This window comes from Balaenoptera physalus (assembly GCF_965194825.1).
Source record: "Balaenoptera physalus genome assembly, chromosome: 12".
Taxonomy (NCBI): Eukaryota; Metazoa; Chordata; class Mammalia; order Artiodactyla; family Balaenopteridae; genus Balaenoptera; species Balaenoptera physalus.
The window spans coordinates 85,899,948-85,925,889 of NC_138897.1; the positions used below are offsets into that span (position 1 = coordinate 85,899,948).

The following is a 25,942-nucleotide window of genomic DNA, read 5'->3' on the forward strand; positions in this document are numbered from 1 at the left end:
AACTTGCTTATGTCAGTTTAGGTACACAATGTCTTTAACATACCTCATGTGCCTGCTTCCCACTATAGGACATTTTCTTAACTGCCACCACCTCACTGGTGTGAGCATTTGTGGCCTGTGTTAAGAGAGTAGGGAAAAAAAGTTAAAAAGAATGAACGATGTTTCAGCCAGTTTAACTTAAATATTTGACTTGACTTTTATAACATTTCACCCTTCATTCTCACAGTCTAAAGATGCTGCAACTTTTCATAGGCTAGACAGACATTTCCACCCCACTTTAAGGTACAACTTCTCTTTATCCCTTTCCATATACATGCAAAGGCTATAATGTAAAAAGGGACTAAGGTTTAACAAAACATATCGAGTCAAAAAAGTCATATTTCCAAAATATCCATACTGGCTTCACCATGTAGAATGTCTACCAATGGAGAACCAGTTAAATAAATATGAAACAGTCACGTAATGAAATAAACATTAAGAGAATGAGGTAATCAATATGTATATATGGTAACAGTAAAAAATATCATGATAAAAAAAACCTGTACAATATGATCTTCTTTTTGCAAAATAGTAATAATGAGTATATGTGTAGAAAAAATTATGAAAGAATTTATACCAGAATATATATCAGTGGTAATCCCTGGATTATCTGATATATTATTATGTCTGAAAGTACTTTCCATGATGATGGAAATGTTCTATATCTACGTCGTATATAGTAGCACGTCAAATGTGGCTAGTGTGACTGAGGAAGTGGATTTTAAATTTAATTTCAATTAACTTAAAATTTAAATAGCGGCTAATGTATTAAACAGTGCAGCAAAGGATAAGATTAATCTTAAGAGGGACTTTCACTTTCAAAGGTACTTATATTTTACGGTAAGAATGTATCACATAAATACATACACACATTTATGTGTATGTGTGTGTATTCATCTATAAAAGTTGCCTTGTCTCATAATTATCTCTATATATCTTCTCCATACTCAAAATATAACAGTTCATTGAAAGCACGCCTGAAAATCATAAATACCTCAGGTAATAATCTTTTCCTCCAAATTTACTTAAGAAATTTAAAACTATTTTTAAAAATTTTCAGAAAAATAAATATAAGACATTAAATATTATCTAATCTTAGCCTTCTTTAGTAACAGGGCTGGGCACCAGTGTCATACCCCTGATGTAAGTAAGCCATGATACCCCTGCTGTAAGTAAGCCAAGCTATGATACTACTATTGTGGACCAATAAAGCAATAGCAGTGTTTCTGAAGTAAAACTGGAATTCACTCTGGTAAAATAAGGTCACCAATTTTAGAGAAAAACATCTAATCAGTTTCTAAAATACAATTAAAGAAGCTCCTCAGAGCAATGTCTTCTTTCTAATTAAAAAAAAAATTAATTCCAACAATAAACAATAACGTTGATGTAAAAAGAATGCAACCCCAGAGTCTTAATGCCAAAATGCAGAGAAAATGGACACATACTAAAAAAAACTTTTTGTACAAGCACTAAGGTAAAAGTACTGATTACAAAAACAAGGTATCCACTAGTTACAGTTTTCAAATCGGCAGGACTCTGTAAAGGCATTTTTTAGGTATTTTATTCATTTAGAAGGTACAGACTGACTTTTGTTAAAAACAAAGATCTCTCACATTTTGCTGGCTTTTAAAATGTAACACTAAGGGACTTCCCTGGTGGTGCAGTGGTTAAGAATCTGCCTGCCAATGTAGGGGACAAAGGTTCGGTTCCTGGTCCGGGAAGATCTCACACGCCTCCGAGCAACTAAGCCCGTGAGCCACAACTACTGAGCTCGCAAGGCACAACTATGGAAGCCCGCATGCCCAGAGCCCATGCTTCACAAATAGAGAAGCCACCACAATGAGGAGTGTGCGCACTGCCACGAAGAGTAGCCCCTGTTCGCCACAACTAGAGGAAGCCTGAGCACAGCAACGAAGACCCAATGCAGCCCAAAAACAAATAAATAAATAAAATAAAAATGTAACACTAAGACTGTGCTTAGATGACAACAAGAAAGAAAAGTTGATGTAAATTCAGTAATACAATGAAAGTTAGAGTGACTGTGTCTGTAAAGCGGATATTTTGGATATGAATCTATGTACTGTGTAGCTTAAGGAGCCTGGGAAAGGTTTAGAAAATGCTCAAACAATGATGAATATTAACTTTTAATGGGGTTTTTAAAAAACAAATCTGTACCCTTTATAGAAAGAAAAAAAAAAAGGCCCACACAAATGGAATCTGATAGTATTATCTAATTGCTTATTAAGGTTATTTATAATCAAGGCTTATTTGGAACAAGAGACATGAAAAAAGAATCACCCTAAAATAAAAATGTATTTCTTCACATTTATAGAGTTATCACTTATTACTCGATAAGTGTACTTGCTTATAGAACCTATCTACAGGGCAGAGACTTGAAATTTGAAAACATTTCCATTTATATATAGATGTGAAATTTTTAATCCATTTTATACTAGTTAAAATTCAGAACTGAAACAGAAACTTAAAAAAAAATCAATATTTTAGTATAGAGAAAGGAAACTATCAATGGGGTTTCAGCTTTCCAATGCATCATACTGTATTATGAATGATTACAACTTCTAAACATTTCAAGTTTTATTCTTGAAACTTACTTTCATACTTAACACTTCCAATAGTCTCAGAGGTCTCAGTAACCTTAAGCAAGATCACTGATTCACCATGTTCTTGGATTGGAAGAATCAACATTGTGAAAATGACTCTACTACCCAAAGCAATCTACAGATTCAATGCAATCCCTATCAAACTACCAATGGCATTTTTCACAGAACTAGAACAAAAAATTTCACAATTTGTATGGAAACACAAAAGACCCTGAATAGCCAAAGCAATCTTGAGAAAGAAAAACGGAGCTGGAGGAATCAGGCTCCCTGACTTCAGACTATACTACAAAGCTACAGTCATCAAGAAAGTATGGTACTGGCACAAAAACAGAAATATAGATCAATGGAACAGGATAGAAAGCCCGGAGATAAACCCACACACATATGGTCACCTTATTTTTGATAAAGGAGGCAAGAATATACAATGGAGAAAAGACAGCCTCTTCAATAAGTGGTGCTGGGAAAACTGGACAGCTACATGTAAAAGAATGAAATTAGAACACTCCCTAACACCATACACAAACATAAACTCAAAATGGATTAAAGACCTAAATGTAAGGCCAGACACTATCAAACTCTTAGAGGAAAACATAGGCAGAACACTCTATGACATAAATCACAGCAGGATACTTTTTGACCCACCTCCTAGGGAAATGGAAATAAAAACAAAAATAAACAAATGGGACCTAATGAAACTCAAAAGCTTTTGCACAGCAAAGGAAAGCATAAACAAGACGAAAAGATGGGAGAAAATATTTGCAAATGAAGCAACTGACAAAGGATTAATCTCCAAAATTTACAAGCAGCTCATGCAGCTCAATATCAAAAAAACAAACAACCCAATCCAAAAATGGGCAGAAGACCTAAATAGACACTTCTCTAAAGAAGATATACAGATTGCCAACAAACACATGAAAGAATGCTCAACATCATTAATCATTAGAGAAATGCAAATCAAAACTACAGTGAGATATCACCTCACACCAGTGAGAATGGCCATCATCAAAAAATCTACAAACAATAAATGCTGGAGAGGGTGTGGAGGAAAGGGAACCCTCTTGCACTGTTGGTGGGAAGGTAAGTTGATACAGCCACTATGGAGAACAGTATGGAGGTTCCTTAAAAAACTAAAAATAGAACTACCATACGACCCAGCAATCCCACTACTGAGCATATACCTTGAGAAAACCATAATTCAAAAAGAGTCATGTACCACAATGTTCATTGCAGCTCTATTTACAGTAGCCAGGACATGGAAGCAACCTAAGTGTCCATCGAAAGATGAATCAATAAAGAAGATGTGGCACATATATACAATGGAATATCACTCAGCCATAAAAAGAAACGAAATTGAGTTATTTGTAGTGAGGTGGATGGACCTAGAGTCTGTCATACAGAGTGAAGTAAGTCAGAAAGAGAAAAACAAATACCGTATGCTAACACATATATATGGAATCTAAAAAAAAAAAAAAAAAAAAAAAGGTCATGAAGAACCTAGGGGCAGGACAGGAATAAAGACGCAGACCTACTAGAGAATGGACTTGAGGACACGGGGAGGGGGAAGGGTAAGCTGGGACAAAGTGAGAGAGTGGCATGGACATAGATACACTACCAAATGTAAAAAAACCGATAGCTAGTGGGAAGCAGCTGCATAGCACAGGGAGATCAGCTCAGTGCTTTGTGACCACCTAGAGGGGTGGGATAGGGAGGGTGGGAGGGACGGAGACGCAAGAGGGAAGAGATATGGGGATATATGTATATGTATAGCTGATTCACTTTGTTATAAAGCAGAAACTAACACACCACTGTAAAGCAATTATACTCCAATAAAGACGTTAAAAAATACATAAATAAATAAATGGGAAAAAAAAGTAAAATAAAGCACAGGGAGCCCAGCTCTGTGCTCTGTGATGACCTAGATGGGTGGGATGGGGGGGGTGGAGGTGGGAGGGAGGTCCAAGAGGGAAGGCATATAGGTATACATACAGCTGATTCACTTCATTGTACAGCAGAAACTAACACAACATTGTAAAGCAATTATACTCCAATAAAAAAAAAAAATCACTGATTCAAAATATATTTATTGAGAACTTACTACATATGTGTTTCTGATATTTTTATAACCATTTCCAGCTACATTTAGATTATTGTCAACTCTTTACTAGTGTATGGAAATATAAAAATTAAACATAAGCTTTTCCTTTTGCCCTATTTATTAAGCCTCAACTAAAACTAAAAGGTATTTATACCCAGAAGAACAAAACTAAATTATTTGCTTTAGGTGGATTATGGATGATATGCTGAGTTCAACAAGGCAACACTAGAACCCTAGAAACTTTATAGTTGTCTTTTAAGTGAATACAAAAATGAATGTGCTCAGACCTTTTTACCTTCCTTTAATACAGAGTTTCTTACTATTTCATTTTTACTGATGCTAATTTCTGAATTACTTATGTAAATCCAAATACACAGAGATATTTCATCAATAGTTTCAATTTTCTCTGGATATAATATATATTCTCAACTGATTGATTCTACAAGAGCTGTGCCAGCATACAATTCACTTTTAACACATTTCCTGGCATCGTTCTGTGTAAAAGCTGTAAACTACAAAAAGTCTAACAGAATTATAGTGTTGAGGTATAAAGATGTTGGTTGCTAGACTCTGGTCTTTACAGCTTGCTAATATGATTCTGACTCATGAAAAGTACTAATTAGCAGTTCCAAATTCTCTGAGTTCTTCATAATTCAAATACTTACCAGGTACTCAAAATTTGTCAGGTACTGGGCTAAATGCTAGGGATAGAATTGTAAGTATGCCTAGTGCCTATCTCTCTTCTAGTAGTATAGACAGCAAAAATGAAATCATAATTAATATAAAATTGCAACTGTGATATGTGTTACAAAGAAGGGTATGTGTTACTCTGAGAACCAAAAAAGGGGGGATGTGATTAGGCAGGTCAGGCAAGGCTTCCCTGAATAAATGAGCCCTCAGCTGAGAGACAAAGGATAAAGTGGAGTTAAGAAGATGAAGATGGCAGGGGAAAACATTCCAGAGAGAACAGTTTATGCAAAGATCCTATGATGGATGATTAAAAGAAAACTTTTATATAATAACTAGAGCAATGAGAATAAGAGGGAATACAGTTCAGGTATAGAGGGATCACCTCATGAAGGACCTTACAGGCTGCCTACAGTAGGGAAGTTGAACTTAGTCCAAGAACAGAGGAGGAGACCCTCTGAAGGCTTTACAGAGAAAAGGTGATGTGATCATATTTACGTGTTTCCGCTCTCCACTAACCCTCAAGCTCACTGTGGTGTGGACAAAAGACTGGAGACAGACCAGAATGGATGCACAGAGATCAGTCTGGAGGTTACTGCAGTTGTCCAAGTAAGAGATGGTAGTCTTCTTGGTTATAATGGTATGAGTGAGAAGAGGAAGAATCTGTCAACAGGGAGGAGCAACATGGGTCATATTACTGTGGTCCCTGAGAAAATCCATTTTTAAGGTGCTACCTATGTGACCACTGTAGATAAAAGGTTAAGGCTTTTTTAAGTTTTATAGTAAAGTATCAGTTAATTCTCCTTTAAGCTGTTTTTTAAGTGCCTTACGGGCTTATAAGGGCCTGTACTCTACACTTTTGTATACAGGCAATATATAGTTAATGATTACATTTCAGTATCAAAGCCACCCAGGTATCTTTGTGATTTCTCTAATCTATCATTATCAACAAATAACACATATTTACATGATGCTAGTCAGAATAGCTCGCAATTTAAAACTTAAGAATTGTTTATTTCTGGATTTTTCCATCTAATATTTTTGGACTGAGGTTGACCACAGATAACTAAAACTGTGGAAAGCGAAACTGTGGATAAGGGGGAACTACCGTACTCTAGCTAAACAGACAGGACTTAGTCCCATAAGCACTGGGTCTTCTACAGCAATGTAGATCTCATTTTATCCCTAGCACAAAAGGCATGTTAGTAAGTTTCGAAGCATACTTGGTTTATCGTATTTATTCTAAAAGAGAACTTTGAGAGTGGTCTGGCTGCTTTTTAAAATAGAAGAGTCAAACAGAGATTGCAACTACTCTCTGACTGGCCAAGAGAGATTCTGAGATGATGAATTAGTTATACAGTAATAGAAGGAAAGTAAGAAAAGATGATTGACTGAAGAAAGTATCTCTAAGCAAAACAAACAGGTCACAACCAAATATATACAGAATGTTTCTATTGTTAAAAAGTTCAAAACTGGCAAAACCAAATTATATTATTAGGGGTAGAGAAGTAAGTGGGTACATATAAAGAAATATAAGAAAGTCATCATCATAAAAAGTCAGCATAGTGGATTCTTCTAACAAAAAAGGGGCTTCTGGGGTGCTGGCAATATTCTATTTCTTGGCCTGGCTGGTGGTTATAAAGGGATTTACATTTTAATTATTCTTTAAATTATATATTAAAATATATAAGCGTGAATGTATTAAACACACTTCTGTATATATGATATATTTGTAATTAAAAAAATCCTCTTAAAAAAATGTGTCTCAGTGAATGAGAAAGATAGGACTTTGGGCCATAAATGCTATTCTAAGCCCAAAGACTAATATGGGGGTATTAACTAGAAAATTAGCACCCACTTCAGCAATGGAAGGTCACTTAATGATAAAATGTACTTGAGTGGGAGCCAAGTATTAGATGGGGGTGAGTGAGGAGAAGTGGTGGTAGTGCTGAGTATAGACATGAAGGGACGAAAGAGCATTCTGAGAAAACTCAGGCTGAAGATTTGGCTAGAAACAAAAGGATGAGTTCAAGAAGCAATTAATAAAATCTCATTTGGAAGGACAACTAAAGATAAGCCCTATCCAGATGGAAGGACATAAAGGACCACTTAAAAAGAAAAGTCAAATACTGTTTGATTAAGAAAGAAATTATTTGCTAACAGGTTTGGAGGAGAAATAGGTAATATTACTTAAATATTACTTGCTTTAAGGAACTAGTACTCTTAAGGAAGTATGTGTTAATTTGATGATGCAAACTTCTAAGGTTATTGAAATAAAGAACTATATTTTATGCAACGAATTTCAGGTGAATGATCTATGTTAACATTTCAGTCATTTCTCACTCTTCTCATCAGAAGATAATCACAGTCTTGGAATTCAAACTGACTCAATGGGGCTAAGCCTTGTATCCCTTAACCCAAGATACTGACTTAACACGATTGTTGCTAAAAATCTGTCAGTCTCTCTGTCTGTGTAGATGTCCACTTGTCCATCCACCCATCCATCCATCGTTTACTGAGTTCCTACTATTCAGACATTATACTAGCTATTGGGGATATAGCAATGAACAAGTAGATATAATTCCTGTCCTTATGGAGCTTATTATTTAGTGAGAGAGACATACATGAATCAAAAAATCTCACACATAATTTTTCAATTATAACTGTAACAAATGCAACAAAGTACAAGCATAGGGTGTTATGAGACCATAAAGAAAGTCTTAATTTAGTGCTGGAGGGTTGAACAGGAATGGCTATCTCATGGATTTAACACTTAAGCTGATATCTGTAGGGTAAACAAGAGTTAGACAGGAATGGGGAAAAAATGTACAGTTTTCTAGGCAGGAGGAATAGCATATATAAAGGCCCTGAGGCAGAAAAGAGCTTGGCATGTAAGGGAAATGAATAGGGTTCAAGCTCAAGCTTATAACTTTTTTACACTACTTTGACAGCAGAGTCATTTGATATGGATACCATTGACTTGAATGATGCCTAGAATTCTAGGACTGGCTCTTCAGCAATGACTATTTGCCTCTACTGTAGACATCATTTAATTTGTAGACTAAACATTAAAACCAAGTGTATTTTACAAGTAATAGTTAGAATGTACAGAATTTAAACTTTCATAATTTGATCTAAACAATTTTTAATTACTTACAAAATAAACTGCTCCAAAACTTCCATGTCCAATTTCATGTAAACCAATAAAAAGTTCTTCAGGATCATCTTTGTAGAACAGATCAGCAATCTCTGGGTCCCTTGGCACCCCTTTCCGCATGACGACCAGTATGTGCAAGCACTTTGCTTTTGATATCCCAGTCAGCTTTCTCTCTCATTGACAAATATTTGGGGGATGGGGGGCTAAAATTTCAGTACCTGTAGAAAAATAAGGTTTGACATTAACTTATTATACATTTTGTTTGGTGGCAATTATAGATTCATATTATCCATAAAAAGCATCTTGGTCTTAGAAATTCATAATAAAAAGACAAGTAATCCAAAAGAAAAATGGGCAAAGGATCTGAATAGATATTACTCCAAAGATATAGAAATGTCCACTAACACATGAAAAGATGCTCCACACCATTAGTCATTAGACAAATAAAATTAAAAACACATGAGATACCATTTTCATACCCACTAGGATGGCTATTATCAAAAAGTCAAATAATAAGTATTGGTAAGGATGTGGGGAAATTCGGACCCTCCAACACAGTTGGTGGAAATGTAAAATGGTACAGCCATTTTGGGAAACAGATTGGGAGTTCATCAAAAACTTAAACACAGAGTTACAATTTGACCCAGAAATTCCCACTCCTCGGTATATACCCAGGAGAAATAAAAACACACGTCCACACAAAAACTTGGATATTGGTAGCCACATTATTCAGCAACAACCCAAATGTCCATTTGGTGAATGAATAAACAAAATATGGTATATCCATACCATGGAATATTATTCAGGGATAAAAAGGAATGAACTACTGATACACACCACAACACAGGTGGAACATTACGCTAAGTGAAGGAAGCCAGTCACAAAAGACTACATATTGTATGATTCCATTTATATAATACATCCAGCATAAGTAAATTTATAGAGACAGAAAGTATTGAATAGACTTTTGGTTGCCTAGGGCTAGCAGGTGAAGGAGAGTTGGGGGTGATAGCTAAAGGGTATGGGCTTTCTTTTTAGTGTGGTGAAATGTCCTAGAATTCATTGTGGTGATGGTTGTACAACTGTTCATATACTAAAAACTCTTCAGTTGTACTCTTTAAATGGGTGAATTGTATGGTATGAAAATTATATCTGAAACACAAATCAAAACTACAATGAGATATCACCTCAAGCCAGTCAAAATGGTTATCATCAAAAAATCCACAAACAATAAATGCTGGAGAAGGTGTGGAGAGAAGGGAACCCTCCTACACCCTTGGTGGGAATGTAAATTGGTACAGCCACTACAGAGAACAGTATGGAGGTTCCTTAAAAAACTAAAAATAGAGCTACCATATGATCCTGTAATCCCACTCCTGGGCATATATCCAGAGAATAACATGGTCCAAAAGGATACATGCACCCCAATGTTCACTGCAGCACTGTTCACAACAGTCAAGGCATGGAAGCAACTTAAATGTCCATTGACAGAGGAATGGATAAAGAAGATGTGGCACATATATACAATGGAATATTACTCAGCCATTAAAAAGAATTAAATAATGCCATTTGCAGCAACATGGAAGGACCTAGAGATTGTCATACTGAGTGAAGTAAGTCAGAGAAAGAGAAAGTGGAATCTAAAAATAAATGATACAAATGAACTTACTTACAAAACACAAACAGACTCACAGACTTAGAGAATGAACTTATGGTTACCAGGGGGGTAATGGTTGGGGGAAGGGACAGTTAGGGAGTTTGGGATTGACATGTACACACTGCTATACTTAAAACGGATAACCAGCAAGGACCTACTGTATAGCATGGGGAACTCTGCTCAATATTATGTAACAACCTAAAAGGGAAAAGAGTTTGAAAAAGAATAGAAACAAGTATAACTGAATCACTTTGCTGTACACCTGAAACTATCATAGCATTGTTAATCAACTATACGCCAATATAATTAAAAGTTTAAAAAAAACTTAAAAAAAATAAAATGGAGAGGGGTAATAACCATGAGTTTTGTCCTAGCTAATTGAAAACAAATGGGAATTAAAGATAAGAAAATCAAAATACCAACAACAGATTTCTGAGGAGAAGAAAAGAAAAAGAACAGGTAAATTATCAGTTACGCACGGGGAAGAAACCTCAAAAGAAGAAATTTCCAAAAGGGGACTAAAGAAACATAAAGGTGATTATTCTGAATTGATCCACCCATTAATGGGTTAATCAAACAGTCTACAAGACTGCAAGATGAAGTATATATTCTTCCTGACCAATAGTTACATAGACACTTTCTCTAGTTAATGACAACTGCAAAAGGCAACTGGAAAATGTCACTTAGCCAGCATGCCCAGCTGGATGTTCCTTTACTTTCATGGTGAAAGCTTTGTCTATGTAGAGACTACATATTTTATCCCAGATACCTGACTGACAATAGAGGTAAGACATGCAATGTGCTTTGGAGTATGTAGCTGCCTAACTAATTTTTCTTTTTTTTTTCTTTTGGTTGGTACTATGTAGATTTGGAGAGAACAGTTTGGTGAGAAAAACATTAGTGTCAAAATATATTATGATTCAGCTGCTATCTTTTTTATGAAAAAATAATTCTGCTTTTGAAGTATATTCCTTTAGGTGTGATCTGTTGTACCTATAGCATCATTAGTGGTATTTAAAAGTTTCTACACCTGACAGTTTACTTAGACAAATGCAAAGAACAATGAGCACTGATTTCTAAGGAGCTAATAAATAGTCATTTAAATCACAAATTAGCTTAATTTTAGTTTACAATAATCTAAATTTTGGAAAATTTTATTTGTATATTACAATGACATTTCTTAGCATAAATATGCTTATTTTCAGAAGCTTATAAGGATGCAATAGACATGATTCTGTTTAATATACATAACTGTGGATAGATTTAACATTGATTAAGCGCTATCTTTTAGAATTCGGATTTTTGTTTTTACTCTCCCTCTCAAGATAACTTTGAGATAGATATGTGTGAGAAATACACAGTGGATGGCAAAACAGAATGCTAGGATGTGAAGGGAAAGTTGATAAAAGTATAATTGATTCAGATATTTTTGTTGAGCAAGTAAAACCAAAGATTTTTTTCCCCCAACATGACAAACTAATTGCATTTCTTTTTGATTTCCTTGGAGACACATGTAGAATAAAATGTAATTAAAAAAGAAAACAAGAAAATTATATCTCAATAAATCTGTTTCAAAAAGCAGTTTGGTCTAATTAATATTGAAATAGTAACAGCTAACATTTATTAAGCACTACTATGTGTCAGGCAAGACTAAATTCCTTTATAAGCCAAGGAAAATCACAATAATTCTTTTAAACCGTACTAAGAAATTTGGAGTTTATATTGAGGGTAATGGGTAGCCATTGAAGGTTTTAAACAGGAAAAAGAATTCCACCACAACACTGCATCTGTAATCATGAGTAGTCATCCTGCCAAGCCATGAATGCCAATAATCAAGCATAAAGTCAATATATCAATACTATTGAAAAAGTAACTTAAATTTAGTTACTTGTTAGGGAACAAAGTACATAAAGTTCAAAAGTGCTATTGCCTTCACTGCTTAGAGGACAGAAAAGAGAAACAACGGATTAAATCAAAGACATGCCGTTTGAGACCATGCCAAAAAAAAAAAAAAAAAAAGCAAATTACAAAATGTCCGTTTGGAAAAACAAGAAGATCTATGAACCAAATTTATGAGAACTAAAATCTTTTCAATCACCAAGATGTATTTTAAACTTGAATATTTTGGCTTCAATGTGATTAAAGCTAAGTACTATGGATAACCATTTGGAGGACACACACAGACTACTAAGTCATACTATAGACTAAAGTGATTTTTCAAAAGAAATAAATATTAAAATGTAAAAAAAAAAGAGAGATCATAAAAACTTCTAAAATAATTTACAGATGAGTATTTAGTTATTGAGCAAGATATCAGAGGCAAAAACCATAAACTAAAATCAGTAAGCTTGACAATACACAACTTATTTATCTTAAAAAATATAATGAATGGATTTCTGCTTCCAGCCAAGATGGAGTAACAGGACTGGATTTATTATCTACCACCAGAAACAACTAAAACACTGGAAAAACATGAAATTATGGTATTTTAACACAATGGATATCAGGCAGAGAAGGACAGTGATCCCAGACAGAGGAACAGCAAACAAGGAGAGCTAAAACTGTCCCAATTTAATGTCCTGGGAGAGTTTCCAGGCCATGGCACAGAGAGTAGGGGGTGGGGAAACCCAATTAGAGCCTGGGGCACTCCAGTGATGAGGGTCCAGGGTGACCAAAATGGCTAGAGTTCTCAGGGCAGAGTACTAAATAGAAGAGAACAGCACAGAGAGAAGATATGGAGATCAGCACAGAGTTCCCATCAAGTCTTCAGCTGACTACTGATCTATGCATGAAAGTGAGAAAACTATGCCAGGCCAGGCAGGGTGGGAAGAAACCCTATATGAAAGAATTAAAGAAAACAGTACCTAGGGCTCATGAAGAGCTGTAAATAGTGCCTGTTACCACTAGCCTGAATAAGAAATCTCATAATTCATGTGGAATTGTTTAGAGTACTCACAAGAGTCTAATCTTAGTAGCAGGAAATTACCATAGACTAAGTGCTGTTCTGGATGCCTAACAAAATTTAAAAGCAGGATCTTTATGGATTAAATTATTCCAAGTAGCTTAACTGTGTCCCAGAATAAAGCTCACAAATATTTAAAGGAATTAAAAAAAAAAATCTAATATCCAAAAAGGTAAAATTCACAATGTCTTAAAAAAAAAAATCACCAAGTATCCCAAGAAGCAGGAAAATATGACACATAATGATGAGAAAAATCAATTGGAACCAATCCAGGACTGATATAGATGATAGTTGCTAGATTAGCAGACAAGAGCATTAAAACGCTTATTATATCTATATTCCATATATTTAAAAAGTTAGGAAATATTGAGGAAATATCAAACACATAGAGATAGTCAAGATATAAAGAGACATAAACTGAACCTCTAGAGGTGAAAGCTACAATGTCTGAGATGAAAAATACACTGCATGGGATGAATAGCAGATGAGATTTCAGAAAAAAAGGTTTATGAACTTGAAGATATGACAGTAGAAACTATCCAAAATGAAACACACAGAGAAAAAAAATAACAAAATAATAAACAACCAAAAAAAAAGAGCCTCAGTGAGCTGTGGAACAATTTCAAATGGACTAGTATATACCTAATTGGAGTCCCTGAAGAGAAGACAGAGATGTTGAGGCAGAGAAAATATTTGAAGAACTAATAGTGAAAAAAACTTACCATTCTGATGAAAATTATAAACCACAGATCTAAGAAGGTCAATGGGGCTCAAGAACAAGAATGAGAATAAGAAAAATGGGGAAAATTACACCAAACATATCATAATAAATTGCTCAAAACATGATAAAGCAAAAATCATGAAAGCAGCCAGAGACAAAAAACACATTATGTATAGAGGAACAAGGACAACAATGACAGCAGATTCTTCACTGGAGATAATACCAGTGAGAAGACAATAGAGAAACATTTCTAAAGTGCTAAGTTCAAACTAAAATTCTGTGTCCCGTAAAAAGACCTTTGAAAAACGAAGGCAGAATAGAGGGTTTTAGACATCAAAAGCTGAAAGAATTCATGACCTGACCAGCAGCTAAATGCTGGTGGTCATATAGGAAATGCTAAAGGAAATCCTTTAGACATAAGCAAAAATCATACCAGATGGAAATAGAGCTTTACAAAACATTGAAAAAGCACTGAAAATGGTTAACTATTTGGTTAAATATGTAAGATTTCCCCCCATTATTTAAACTTCTTTAAAGTATAATTCACTGTTTAAACAAAAATAACAATATAGTGTGAGTTTATAACATGTAGAAGTAAAACGTATGAGAACACGAAGTTGGGAAGGATAGAAATCGAAGCACAGTGTTGTAAAGTTATCATACTATATACAAAAAGGTATACTATCACTTGAGTATAGACAGCGGATTAATACATAAATGTGTATCCAAATATAAATACATATATGCATACATGTGTACACATGTGTCTATATACATGCTTTAAATAAAAAGACACAAGTAGGCTAAAAGGATGGAAAAAGACATAACACTAATCAAAAGAAAGCTGGGCCAGCTATATTAATATCAGGTAACGTGGATTTCAATGCAAAGATATTACGAAGATTATTTCATAATGATAAAAAGATTGGATCAATTTATCAAGAGAATATAACAATCCTAAATGCTTATACACCTAATAAAAAAAGTTTCAAAATACATGATTAAAAATTGATTTACCTGCAAGGAGAAATAGACAAATCCACAATTGTAGTTGGAGATTTCAACATCCTTTCCTCAATAACTGATAGAACAAATAGACAGAAAATCAGTAAGGATATAGAAGACTTGAACAACACTATCAACCAATTTGATTATTGACATTGAAATATGATTAGTAACATTGATGTTTCGACCCAGAAACATCACAATACATATTCTTTTCAGGTGCACACAAAATGTTTACCAAGATAGGCCATATTCTGGGCCATAAAACAAGACTCAATAAATTAAAAGGACTTATGTTATACTAAGTATATTCTCTGAACACAATGGAGTTAAATTAGAAAATCAACAGCAGACAGATAATATGAAAAAAATCCCCAAATACATGGAAACTAAATAACACAATAAAAAGTAATCCATGGGTCAAAAAATAAATCAAAAGAGACACTAGAAAATACTTTTATCTTAATTAAAATGAAAGCAGAAGACGTCAAAATTTGTGGGATACCACTAAAGCAGTACTCATATGGAAATCTATAGCAATAAACTCCTGTTTTGGAAAAGAAGGTCTCAATCAATGACCTCAGATTCCACTATTTTTTTAAAAACTAGGAAAAAAAGAGCAAATTAAACCCAAAGTAAGGAGAGAAAGAAAATAATAAAGATTAAAGCAGAAATCAATGAAATAGAAAAAAACATAAACAAACAAAAAAATCAATGAAAGCAAAGCTGGTTCTCTGATAAAAGTAATCAAATTTATAAACCTTGCCAGACTGATCAGGAAAAAAAAACCAGAAGACATAATTACCCGTATCAGGAATGAGAGGGATAACATCACTACAGATTCTATAGATTTCAGAAGGATAATCAGGGAGTATTATACTATGCAAATTGTACAACATTATGCAATTATTATTCAACAACTTAGATGAAGTGGATAAATTCTCTGAAAGACACAAATCAACAAAGTTTATGCCAGAAGAAACAGATACCCTCAATACCTCTGTACCTATTAAAGTAATTGAATTTGTAATTTAAAATCTTCCCACAAAGAAAACTCCAGAATCAAATGGCTTAATTGGTGAATTCAACGGAACATCTAAGAAAGATACAATATTAATTTTACACATCTCTTTCAGAAAATGGAAAAGGAGACATACTTTCTAGGATTAATTCTATGAGGCTTGTATTACCCTGACACCAAAGCCAGACAAAAACATTACAAGAAAGAAAGCAACAGAGTAGAATTCTTTAAGACTACAGATACAAATATTCACAACAAAATTATAGCAAATATAGTTCAGTAATATATAAAATAAATAATACATCATGACTAGGTGGAATTTATTACAGGAATGCAAGGTTGGTTTAACACTCAAAAATCAATGTAATTCACCATATCAACAAATTGATAAAAAGCCAAATGATCATCTCTAAAGATACAGAAAAAGCATATGACAAAATCCGAAATTCATTCCTGATAAAAACTCTTGAGCCAAATAGGAATATAAGGTAACATCCCCAACCTAATAAAGGAAATCTATGAAACATTTACAGCTAATGTCAAATATAATGGTGAAAGACCAACTGCTTTCCTCCTACGGTCAGGAACAAGGCAAGGATGTCTGCTCTCAACACTTCTATTCAACATTGTGCTGGATGTGCTATAAGTGCAACAAGGGAAGAATAAAGAAGTAAAAAGTAGCAAGATTGGAAAGGAATAAGTTAGACTTTTACTGACAAACAACATAATCACCTGTGTAGAAAATTCAATGGAACTAATATGTGAGTTTATCAAAGTTGCAGAATACAAGATCAATATATAAAGCTCAATTATATTTCTATACATGAACAAATGGATATCTAAACTTTTAAATATCACTTATAATAGCATCAAAAAAATGAAATACTTAGGGATAAATCTGACAAAGGATCTGTAAGACTTGTACACTGAAAACTACAAAATAATAATGAAAGGAAGTAAAGACAATGAAAAGTTATACTGTGGTTATAGGTCAGAAGACTCAATATTGAGTATTTTTTAGAAAGAGAAATTGAGAAGCTGATTCTCAAATTCATATGAAAATGCAATGGACCTAAAACAACCAAAACGACTTTGAAAAAGGAAGACAAAATTGGAGGGCTAACATAACCTGACTGCAAGATTTATCATAAGAGTACAGTTATCAAGATGCTGTGATACTGGTGTGTATGTGTGTGTATGTGTATATATATATTTGTGTGTATATATATACACACAAATAAATCAATGCAACAAAACAGGAAGTACAGAAATAGACCCACACATTTATGGACAACTGAATTTTGATAAAGGCACAAAGGCAATTCAGTGGAGAACATCTTCCACTAATGGTGCCATAACAACTGCATATGTATATCTTTGATTCATATTGACACCATACACAAAAATTAACTCCAAATGGATTATAGAACTAAATGTAAAACATACAACTAAAAAAACTGTGAAGAAAACACAAGAGAAAATCTTTGTGACCTTGGGTTAGGCAAGAATTTCTTAGATTTAAAAACCAAAGCACACTCCACAAAGGAAAAAAAGGTTAAATTAGAATAAAAACATACTCTTTTTGAAAGACCCTGTTAAGAGAATGAAAAGATAAGCCACAGTAGAAGATCTCTGCAAAACATATATCTCACAATGGATTTGCATTCATAAAATATAAAGAATCCTCAAAATTCAATTAAAAGAACATGAACAACCCAATTTTAAAAATGAGAAAAACATTAGAACACACACTTCACCAAGAAAGATAAATGGATGGCAACTAAACCAAAAAAAAAAGATGCTTAACATCACTATTCATTAGGGAGATACAAATTAAGATCCCAATGAGATACTACTACAAACCTATTAGAATGGCTGACATTAAAAAGACAGACCATACCAGGTGTTGGCAAGGATTTGAAGTAACTGGATCTCTCAGACACTGCTGGTGGGATGTAAAAATGGTACAAACACTTTGGAAAACTATTTGGCAGTTTCCTAAAAAGTGAAACATACATCTACCATATGACATAGCCATTCCACTCCTAGGTATTCAACCAAAATGAAAGCAAACGTCCATACCAGAACAAAAAAAGAGAACATATCAATACTTTATGATTTCATTTATATACAGTTCTGGAAAATGCAAATTAACCTAGAGTGATAGCATATCAGTGGTTGCCTAGGGAAAGGGCTGGGGTGAGAAGAGGTTAGGGAGGTATTGAAAAAGGATATGAAGAAGCTTTTGGGAGTGACGGATATGTTTACTAACTTCATCATGATGATGGATACATACACACACACACACACACACACACACACACACACACACACACGTTAAAACGTTATGTTACTTAATATGTTCAGATTATTGTATGTCAATTAATAATTATTGCTTTAAAAAGTTGCAATAAACAAAATTGAAAGGCAAGTAAAGTGGGGATGGTTCTTGCAAAATATGTGCCAGTGAAGTTATTCTTAATATCAGAAAGGTGAACATATACATATACATACACCAACCCACACACTCAAAGGACACAAATAGGAAATTAAAAAAGAAAAAAGCAGTGTCTATTAATGATATGAAACATATATAATTTCACTAATAATCAAAGAAATAAAAAGTAAAATAGTAAGACACCTCATTTCACCCACCAAATTGATAAAGTAATAGAGAAAAGATACATTTTTTTGGTGAGGGCATAAGGAAACAGTCATCTTTATACACTCCTGGAAGAATAAAATGGGAACATTCTCTGACCAAGTATTATCCTTCTACAGGGAGTTTCTACAAGGCAGTTTCTACTTGTTTTATTTTGATTTATTTTAGTAAAAGAGGCAGGGTGTAAGGTAGAGCATAGGAGGGATGCAACAGTGAAGATGGGAAACAAGGTTTCTTTCACCTACAAATTTGGATTTCTTTGCAGACTTGTGTTTTATCTGAAGTAGGTGTTGGGATTTCAGGTTATTTTTTATTTCCTTCTGTTTGTTTATTTCTATTTTCTAAATGTTCTGCAAAGCCTATTACTTCTGTAATTAGAGGAAAAGTGATATGAAAAAATTTTATCTCAAAGTCTAATTATAAATCACTATAACAGAAAATGGTAATATGTATTTCCAGAAAATAATTTGATAATAGAAATAAAATAACTTTAGCCAGGTAATTCTCCATATTTTAAGCTATAACTGAAAATAACGAAAATCTATAAGGAAATAATTTGAAACTAAAAAATTTTTATAAAAGAATATTTTATCCTAATTTTATTAATTCCTTTTAATTTTTCTCACAAACATAATAAAAATTCCTCATAGAAAAACCAGAAAACACAATTTGTTCCCATTTTATGGGAGAAAGCTAAGTCATGGACTTATGGACAATACCTTTCCGTGTACGGCACAAAATATACTGTATTGCTCAGACTCATTTTAGCAGCAATCTTTTTTTTTCTCTTTTATAACTTCAGTCTTTTGTATTTATGGTGCACCTATGAAAAAAGAAGAATAAAATACGTAATTATAGGGGCAAAATTCAAGAAGCAATAATCGATAACATGATAGTTTTAAATATTTACAAATGTAACATTCAAAGTTAAAATTTTATCTTCATCAATTTGTGGATGACAAATGTAAAAGGTAGGATTTTCACAACAAAGACACAAGCTACTGTCTCACAAACAATATCAGGGAAACAAATGTGTCGTTAGATTTCAGAATCTATACTGAGGCTTCCACTGGTCTGTTTGAGTCCAAGGAAACTCAATAGAGGCTACGAGTAGACAGGACTAATCTGACAGCATGTGGTGGTGCTACTGATTCTCTGTCAGGAAGGCTTATATTTTGAATTGCTTTTCCAATAAGCATGATGATTTATATTGACTCATCTATCTTCCCTTTCCTGGTCTCTCTATAACCAATCTTTCAGATTTTGGGGTAGTGATAATTCTTTATTATCTATTAAAGAAGTACATGCTCAATGTAGAAAATATAAGAACTATACACCATTATGAAAAAAAATCCTTAATCCTACCTAGGACAAACTTCATTAGCAACTGGGATAGTTTTCTCCATGAACATATTTACTTCTTGAAGCACGTATTTATTTTGTTATACAGCTGAAATCACATTGTACATATAATTCCACAGTCAACCTCTTTTATCTAACTCTAGATTGTATGTATTTTGCCATGTTATCAAACATTATTCACAAAGATCATTTAAGGGCTGCTCAATGTTTACCGTATGGAAGAGCCACAATTCATTCACAACAGTTTCTCCACAATTTGAAACCAAGGCTGTTATTCAACCCTCTGTTTGTTGAACTACTAAAAATTATTGTTTTGAAGACCTTTGTGCTTATTATCTATGCACTTAACATTTAGGGCTTTTTTGGAATGGATTTCTAGAAGTAGAACTACTGGGTCAAAGAATACAACAATTTAAAATTTATGTATATTGAAATAATCTTTGGATGCTTGACTAGCTTTGGAGATGAAATCCTTACAAGAGGGAAAAAACTATACATTAAAAAAAAAGGCACTGACCTCCATTTTCACATTTTTCCTGTAGAGGATATCCCAATCTCTTCTCACGTCTATACTTACAAACTAATCTTTTTCATTATTTTGTTATTCCCTCTGATTCTATGGCTGTGGAATGCTTTAGATTAACTGGTAGCTAAAACTTGCCTGAATTCAGCATCACATTTTACCTAACCATCAACCAATCAATAACTACAATGTCTGCATGTATGTCCTGCTAATCTAGTCTGACTATAGCTTCAAGGAACTAAAACATTCCTTATTATATGAACACTAGTTGCGAAATTTCTGAGAAAGTAGTTTTAAATAAGGCATTTACTAACAGCCTCATGTCCTGACTAGTTCGAAATGCAGGAGGTGCTCACTCCTAGAAAATATTTTTCTAATGCTATGGACACACATGCCTAGTATTTTTCTTCTCTCTAAATACTTATTCCTTTTTATATAATTTTTCTTAAAATGGGTACTCTCTCCATCTGCAGTTGCATGGCTCTATAAATGTTTTAAAATAAACTCTCTAAGACGCCTAGGAATTCAACTTTCTTGATTTTATCATTTTCCCCCCTGCTAGAATACTGCACATGGTATTGAAGCTGAAAACCATATTCCTAAATTTTATCCATTACACCTAAAAGATGTTCACAGTTTTGTCCCATTTAACCACCTTCCTTCTTTTTTTATAAATGTCTCTTGGATTCCATGAAACTGTCTTCTCCTGTTTTTCCACATTATTCCTCCTATAGCCCCTCTTCTCTCTGAGCTCTAAATCAGTGTGTTCCTCCAGGTATTTGCCCAAAGCCCTCTGTGTGATGCAAGCTGCTATCCTAATTTCTGTCCACTTTAATAGTTTCAAGTAACACTTTGTCACTAGACAGTTCTGGCCTCCAGTCTAAATCCCAGTCCCATTCTTTCAACTATCTGTTTGGCTTCTCCCCTAAATGTCTCACATGTACCTCACAATAACTTTGACTCTTCCCTTCTCCTTGTCCTTAACATTCAACTAAATCACAAGTGTGCTTCAAATATTTCGTTTTATCTGTTCTTCACTTTTCCTTTCTGTTAGCATTTGTTATCTCTTTCCTGTTTCTGCTCTTTCAGCCTCTCATCTAAATTTTCTGGAATTCATCTTTAAAACACTATTATCACAATCACCTTCCTGAAGCACAGTTGAGATAATATCACAGCTCTGGTCAAAATCCTTCCATGTTCCCATACTGCCTACAGGATTAAGGTTAACTTTACCTAACTAACATTCAAAGCTGTCCTCAAACCACTACCCCAACCTAAATTCTTAAACTCTATAATCAGGAAAAAATGAATTACTACAGTTGCATTTTCATACCTTTGTCTTTGCTTATGCTACACCTCTACCCAGATATCCATATCCAACTACTCTCACAGTCCAGCTAAATGTCACCCCTCCTATAAGACCGACCATTTTCTCCCTTTGCTTCAGTTTTAAATACTCATATATATTAGTACTCTAACTGGACGACAAGTGCTTCTTCAGAGGAGGATACATGTCTAAATCTAAGTTTTGAGTAATCATTATATTTCCATGGCATCTTTAACAAAATTTTTTTGAGATACAATTCACGTACGATTCACCCATTTAAAGTGTACAATGGTTTTTAGTATATTCACAAGTATGTGTAAGCATCACCACAGTCAATTTTAGAACATTTTCATCACCACAAAAAGAAGTCCCATTTCCTTTAGCTATCAACTCCTCCCACCCTGATCCCTCCATTCCTTAGCAACCACTAATCTGTCTCTATAGATTTCCCTGTTCTGAACATTTCATTTGAATGGAATCATATGATATGAGGTTTTCTGTGACTGGCTTCTTTCCCTAGCATAATGTTTTTAAGGTTCACCCATGTTGTAGCATGAATCAATATTTCTTTCTATTGACGAATAGAAATCCACTGTATAGATATACCACACTTTGTTTATCCACTTATAAGCTGATGTATATTTGGGTTGTTTCCACTTTTTGGCTATTGTGTATAATGCTGTTATAATCACTTGTGTACACATACATTTAGTTTCTATTAACTATATTCCTAGGAGTGAAATTGCTGGGTCCTGTGGCATCTTTATATAACAGATAGTCCATAAAAATCTGCTGAAATCTCCTTCCCTTTTCCACCCAAATCTTAACACTAAAAATGATCTTTAAATTCATCCTTCCCTCAAAAGCTGAACAAGGACGTTTTTCCTTCCAATAGGACAGCATTTTAAGAATTAACTGAAGATGAAGTGATATGCATGAAATTACTTTTTCCCTCTTCCTTGACCTCCTGCAACCTCAGGTGTTACATTTATAGTGAGAACTCAGAACTGTGCCAAGAATGTAGAATTTCAGGTCTTAGGCTCTTGGGCCAACTGAACAATCCAGCTAGCTTAGATGCAAAGATTGCATCAGAGATGTGAAACTGAAATAATTTTCTTCATGCTTTATTCTAAGAAATGGAAATCCTCCAAGAATGATAGTCAAGTAAATTATTTTTCACAGACATTCTAACTTAATATACACTTGATAGAGAGTAGAAATATAAATATTTTTCCTTTTCTCAGAAACTTTCAAGAAAGATGATTCAGTGAAGATCTTAGTTGCCTTTCAATGTTGTAGTCACACTTCTGCAACAATAAACTTGGAGCCAACTAGATTGAAAATCCACACTATTTTAGCATTAAGAAAGGGAGTAAGATTAAGAATGTTTCATATAGGTTATCACTTATATGTGGAATCTAAAATATGACACAAATGAACTTATCTACGAAACAGAAACAGACTCACAAACATAGAGAACAGACTTGTGGTTGCCAAGTGGGATGGGGAGTGGGGAAGGGATGGATTGGGAGTTTGGGATTAGCAGATGCAAACAATTATACTTAGAATGGATAAACAACAAAATCCTACTGTATAGCACAGGGAACTACATTCAATAACCTGTGATAAGCCATAATGGAAAAGAATATGAAAAAGAATGTATATATATATATAACTGAATCACTTTTCTGTACAGCAGAAATTAACACAACATTGTAAATTAACTATACTTCAATTAAAAAAATTAAAAAAAGAATGCTTCACATTAGAAAGAATTATAAAGATCAGACATATCAATTCTTTTTTTTTTAACTCAATCTCAGAAAAGTTAAGTGTCAAATCATACTTATGCAGTACTGTTATCCCAAATTAAAACTCCTTTTAATTTCTCACTTCAGAAAACTTTTTTCTGAATCAAGCTGCCTAAGTCAGACTTCAGAACACCAAAAAGTTTCCTATTTTGCTATATTTTGGAGGTTAATAAGAGAAGTTTAATTTAATAAGATTGAACTTCTCTGTCTTTATTTCTCCAAATAATACTTGAATATATAGTGGTGGGTTCAGTTCTTATGGAGACTGAAGCATTGACAAATTTGGGGATCTCTTTAAGAATAAAAATTTTACAAGATTTCCACACAAGAATAGGTATAGGGGGCTTCCCTGGTGGCGCAGTGGTTGAGAATCTGCCTGCCAATGCAGGGGACACGGGTTCGAGCCCTGGTCTGGGAAGATCCCACATGCCGCGGAGCAACTAGGCCCGTGAGCCACAACTACTGAGCCTGAGCGTCTGGAGCCTCTGCTCCGCAACAAGAGAGGCCGCGATAGTGAGAGGCCCGCGCACCGCGATGAAGAGTGGCCCCCACTCGCCGCAACTGGAGAAAGCCCTCGCACAGAAACGAAGACCCAACACAGCCAAAAATAAAAATAATAAATAAATAATAAATTAAAAAATTAAAAAAAAAAAAAAAGAATAGGTATAGGGCCTTAGAAGGGGCTGGTGTAAATAAGGGGCTCTGAAATGTAAGATTCACAGTAAATTTGCCTGTGTAAATTCCTATTATTGCATTCATTATCTTGCTCCAAGAAGGTATACAGAGGCAGGCAAAATCTTCATGTTACAGCAGTGAAAAACAGAGTAGAAATAGGTGATTGGACCTTTTCAAAGTCAGGACCAGTCTGGTGTTTTCCCTCCCCTGTTCATATAATACAGCCTCCCAATACAGACTTAAAGAAAACTATCTTTAAAGAAATAAACAGAAAACTTATTTTGGACAGTTGTTACCACTGTCTGCCACTAATACCTAACTATTATTCTGAGGTAAGAAACCATTTTTATGGTACTTTCACTGTGAAAGTAAAACTAGATGACAGGTGTTTCTTATGCCAAATGATCACATAGCCCATCATGACAGAATCTGAGAACTGGAAAGGGACCTTTGTGATCATCTAATTTCTACTTAAGCAAATAATGCAGAAGTATCTGGGACACTGATTATCATAATAATGATAACTTGTAGACTACTTTTGGGTCGCCATTTAAGACTATGTGTGCTTAAAAAGTAAAAATATCAATTCTTTTGGTTTCTTAAAGAGTATTAGTTTCTCCCTCCCTTAAAAAAAGATGTTTAGGTTAGAGAGACAAATGGGAAAGGAAGAGCTCCTTTGGATTTCTTAAATTTAACACTGAAAGTTTTTGTTCTCTCTGATAGTTTTGTATGTGGTTAGCAACTTGAAATCAATTATGCATTCATTTTGGGGAAAACGGTACTTTACACGGGTCTTAAAATTAAGACCAGTACAAAAATGGTGTCTATGTCTACATAAATTCTGAACTATTCTAATAGATTTAACTGGTCTTTTGAAGTCTTCATTTTGCACAACTTAATCATATGTGTGGTATGAAAATTGTAATATTTGTAATACACAATAATAATTTACTCTTTAATACAGGGTTCCTCAAACTTGATTAATATTCAGATCCCTTATAGAAAAATTCTCACAGATCCCTAACATTTTCTTAAATTATTTTTAGTCATTCATTTATTCATGTGTTCATTCATTCAGCAAATACTTATTAAGTGCTTAATATGTGTCCAGTACTGAACAAGGCTTTAAGTTCTTTTCTACTCTTATAGAACTTATATTCTAGTGGAGAGAGACACATAAATATTGATATGTCAGGTACTAATAAATATCATAAAGAAAAATAAGATAAAGTAGAGTCAGTGGTCGGGATAAGCCACAGAACTCTTTGGTCATAAGGCAGTCATCCAGATGATCCACTATAGCTTATTATTTAGGAGACAATCATCAAAATGAAAATATAACATTTAAAAATCTCATGGAGAATTCTTGACCTATTTTCATGTCTTCAAATTCCTAGGAGTCTGTGAATTTACTTGAAAACACTCTAGAATGGAGTCATATCTTACCTAAGGTGGTTGGGCACAAAGGTGGACACTTAAGGCCAAAACTGCATACAGTTCAAATTATCCTTGAAAATCCCACTATACACGGTTTTGTTTATACAAGCCTTTAAAGTAATTCTCACGCACCACTGAGTTAGTCTAAAGGAAGAAAGTCTACCTATAAAAGGAATTCTT

The 25,942-nt window shown here is 34.0% G+C and overlaps 1 protein-coding gene and 1 long non-coding RNA gene across 5 annotated transcripts in view; one reads left to right on the forward strand and one right to left on the reverse strand.

Moving 5' to 3' along the window:
* TAOK3 (TAO kinase 3) overlaps positions 1-25,942 on the reverse strand; it is a 178,217-nt gene that overhangs the window by 71,121 nt on the left and 81,154 nt on the right. For 3 of the 4 annotated variants that reach the window (XM_082416789.1, XM_082416786.1, XM_082416788.1), the window contains 4 exons: positions 19,347-19,450; positions 14,957-15,020; positions 8,600-8,817; positions 44-115 (listed from right to left, as the gene is read on the reverse strand). In XM_082416789.1, coding sequence (XP_082272915.1) covers positions 44-115; positions 8,600-8,719 — 192 coding nt within the window. In that variant the 5' untranslated portion in view covers positions 8,720-8,817; positions 14,957-15,020; positions 19,347-19,450. The remainder of the gene's footprint in view (positions 1-43; positions 116-8,599; positions 8,818-14,956; positions 15,021-19,346; positions 19,451-25,942) is intronic. The other variant, XM_082416787.1, reaches the window with a different exon arrangement.
* Positions 19,457-24,363, forward strand: LOC309639546. Its single transcript, XR_014251726.1, has 2 exons — positions 19,457-23,984; positions 24,314-24,363. It is a non-coding gene; the product is annotated as an uncharacterized lncRNA (long non-coding RNA).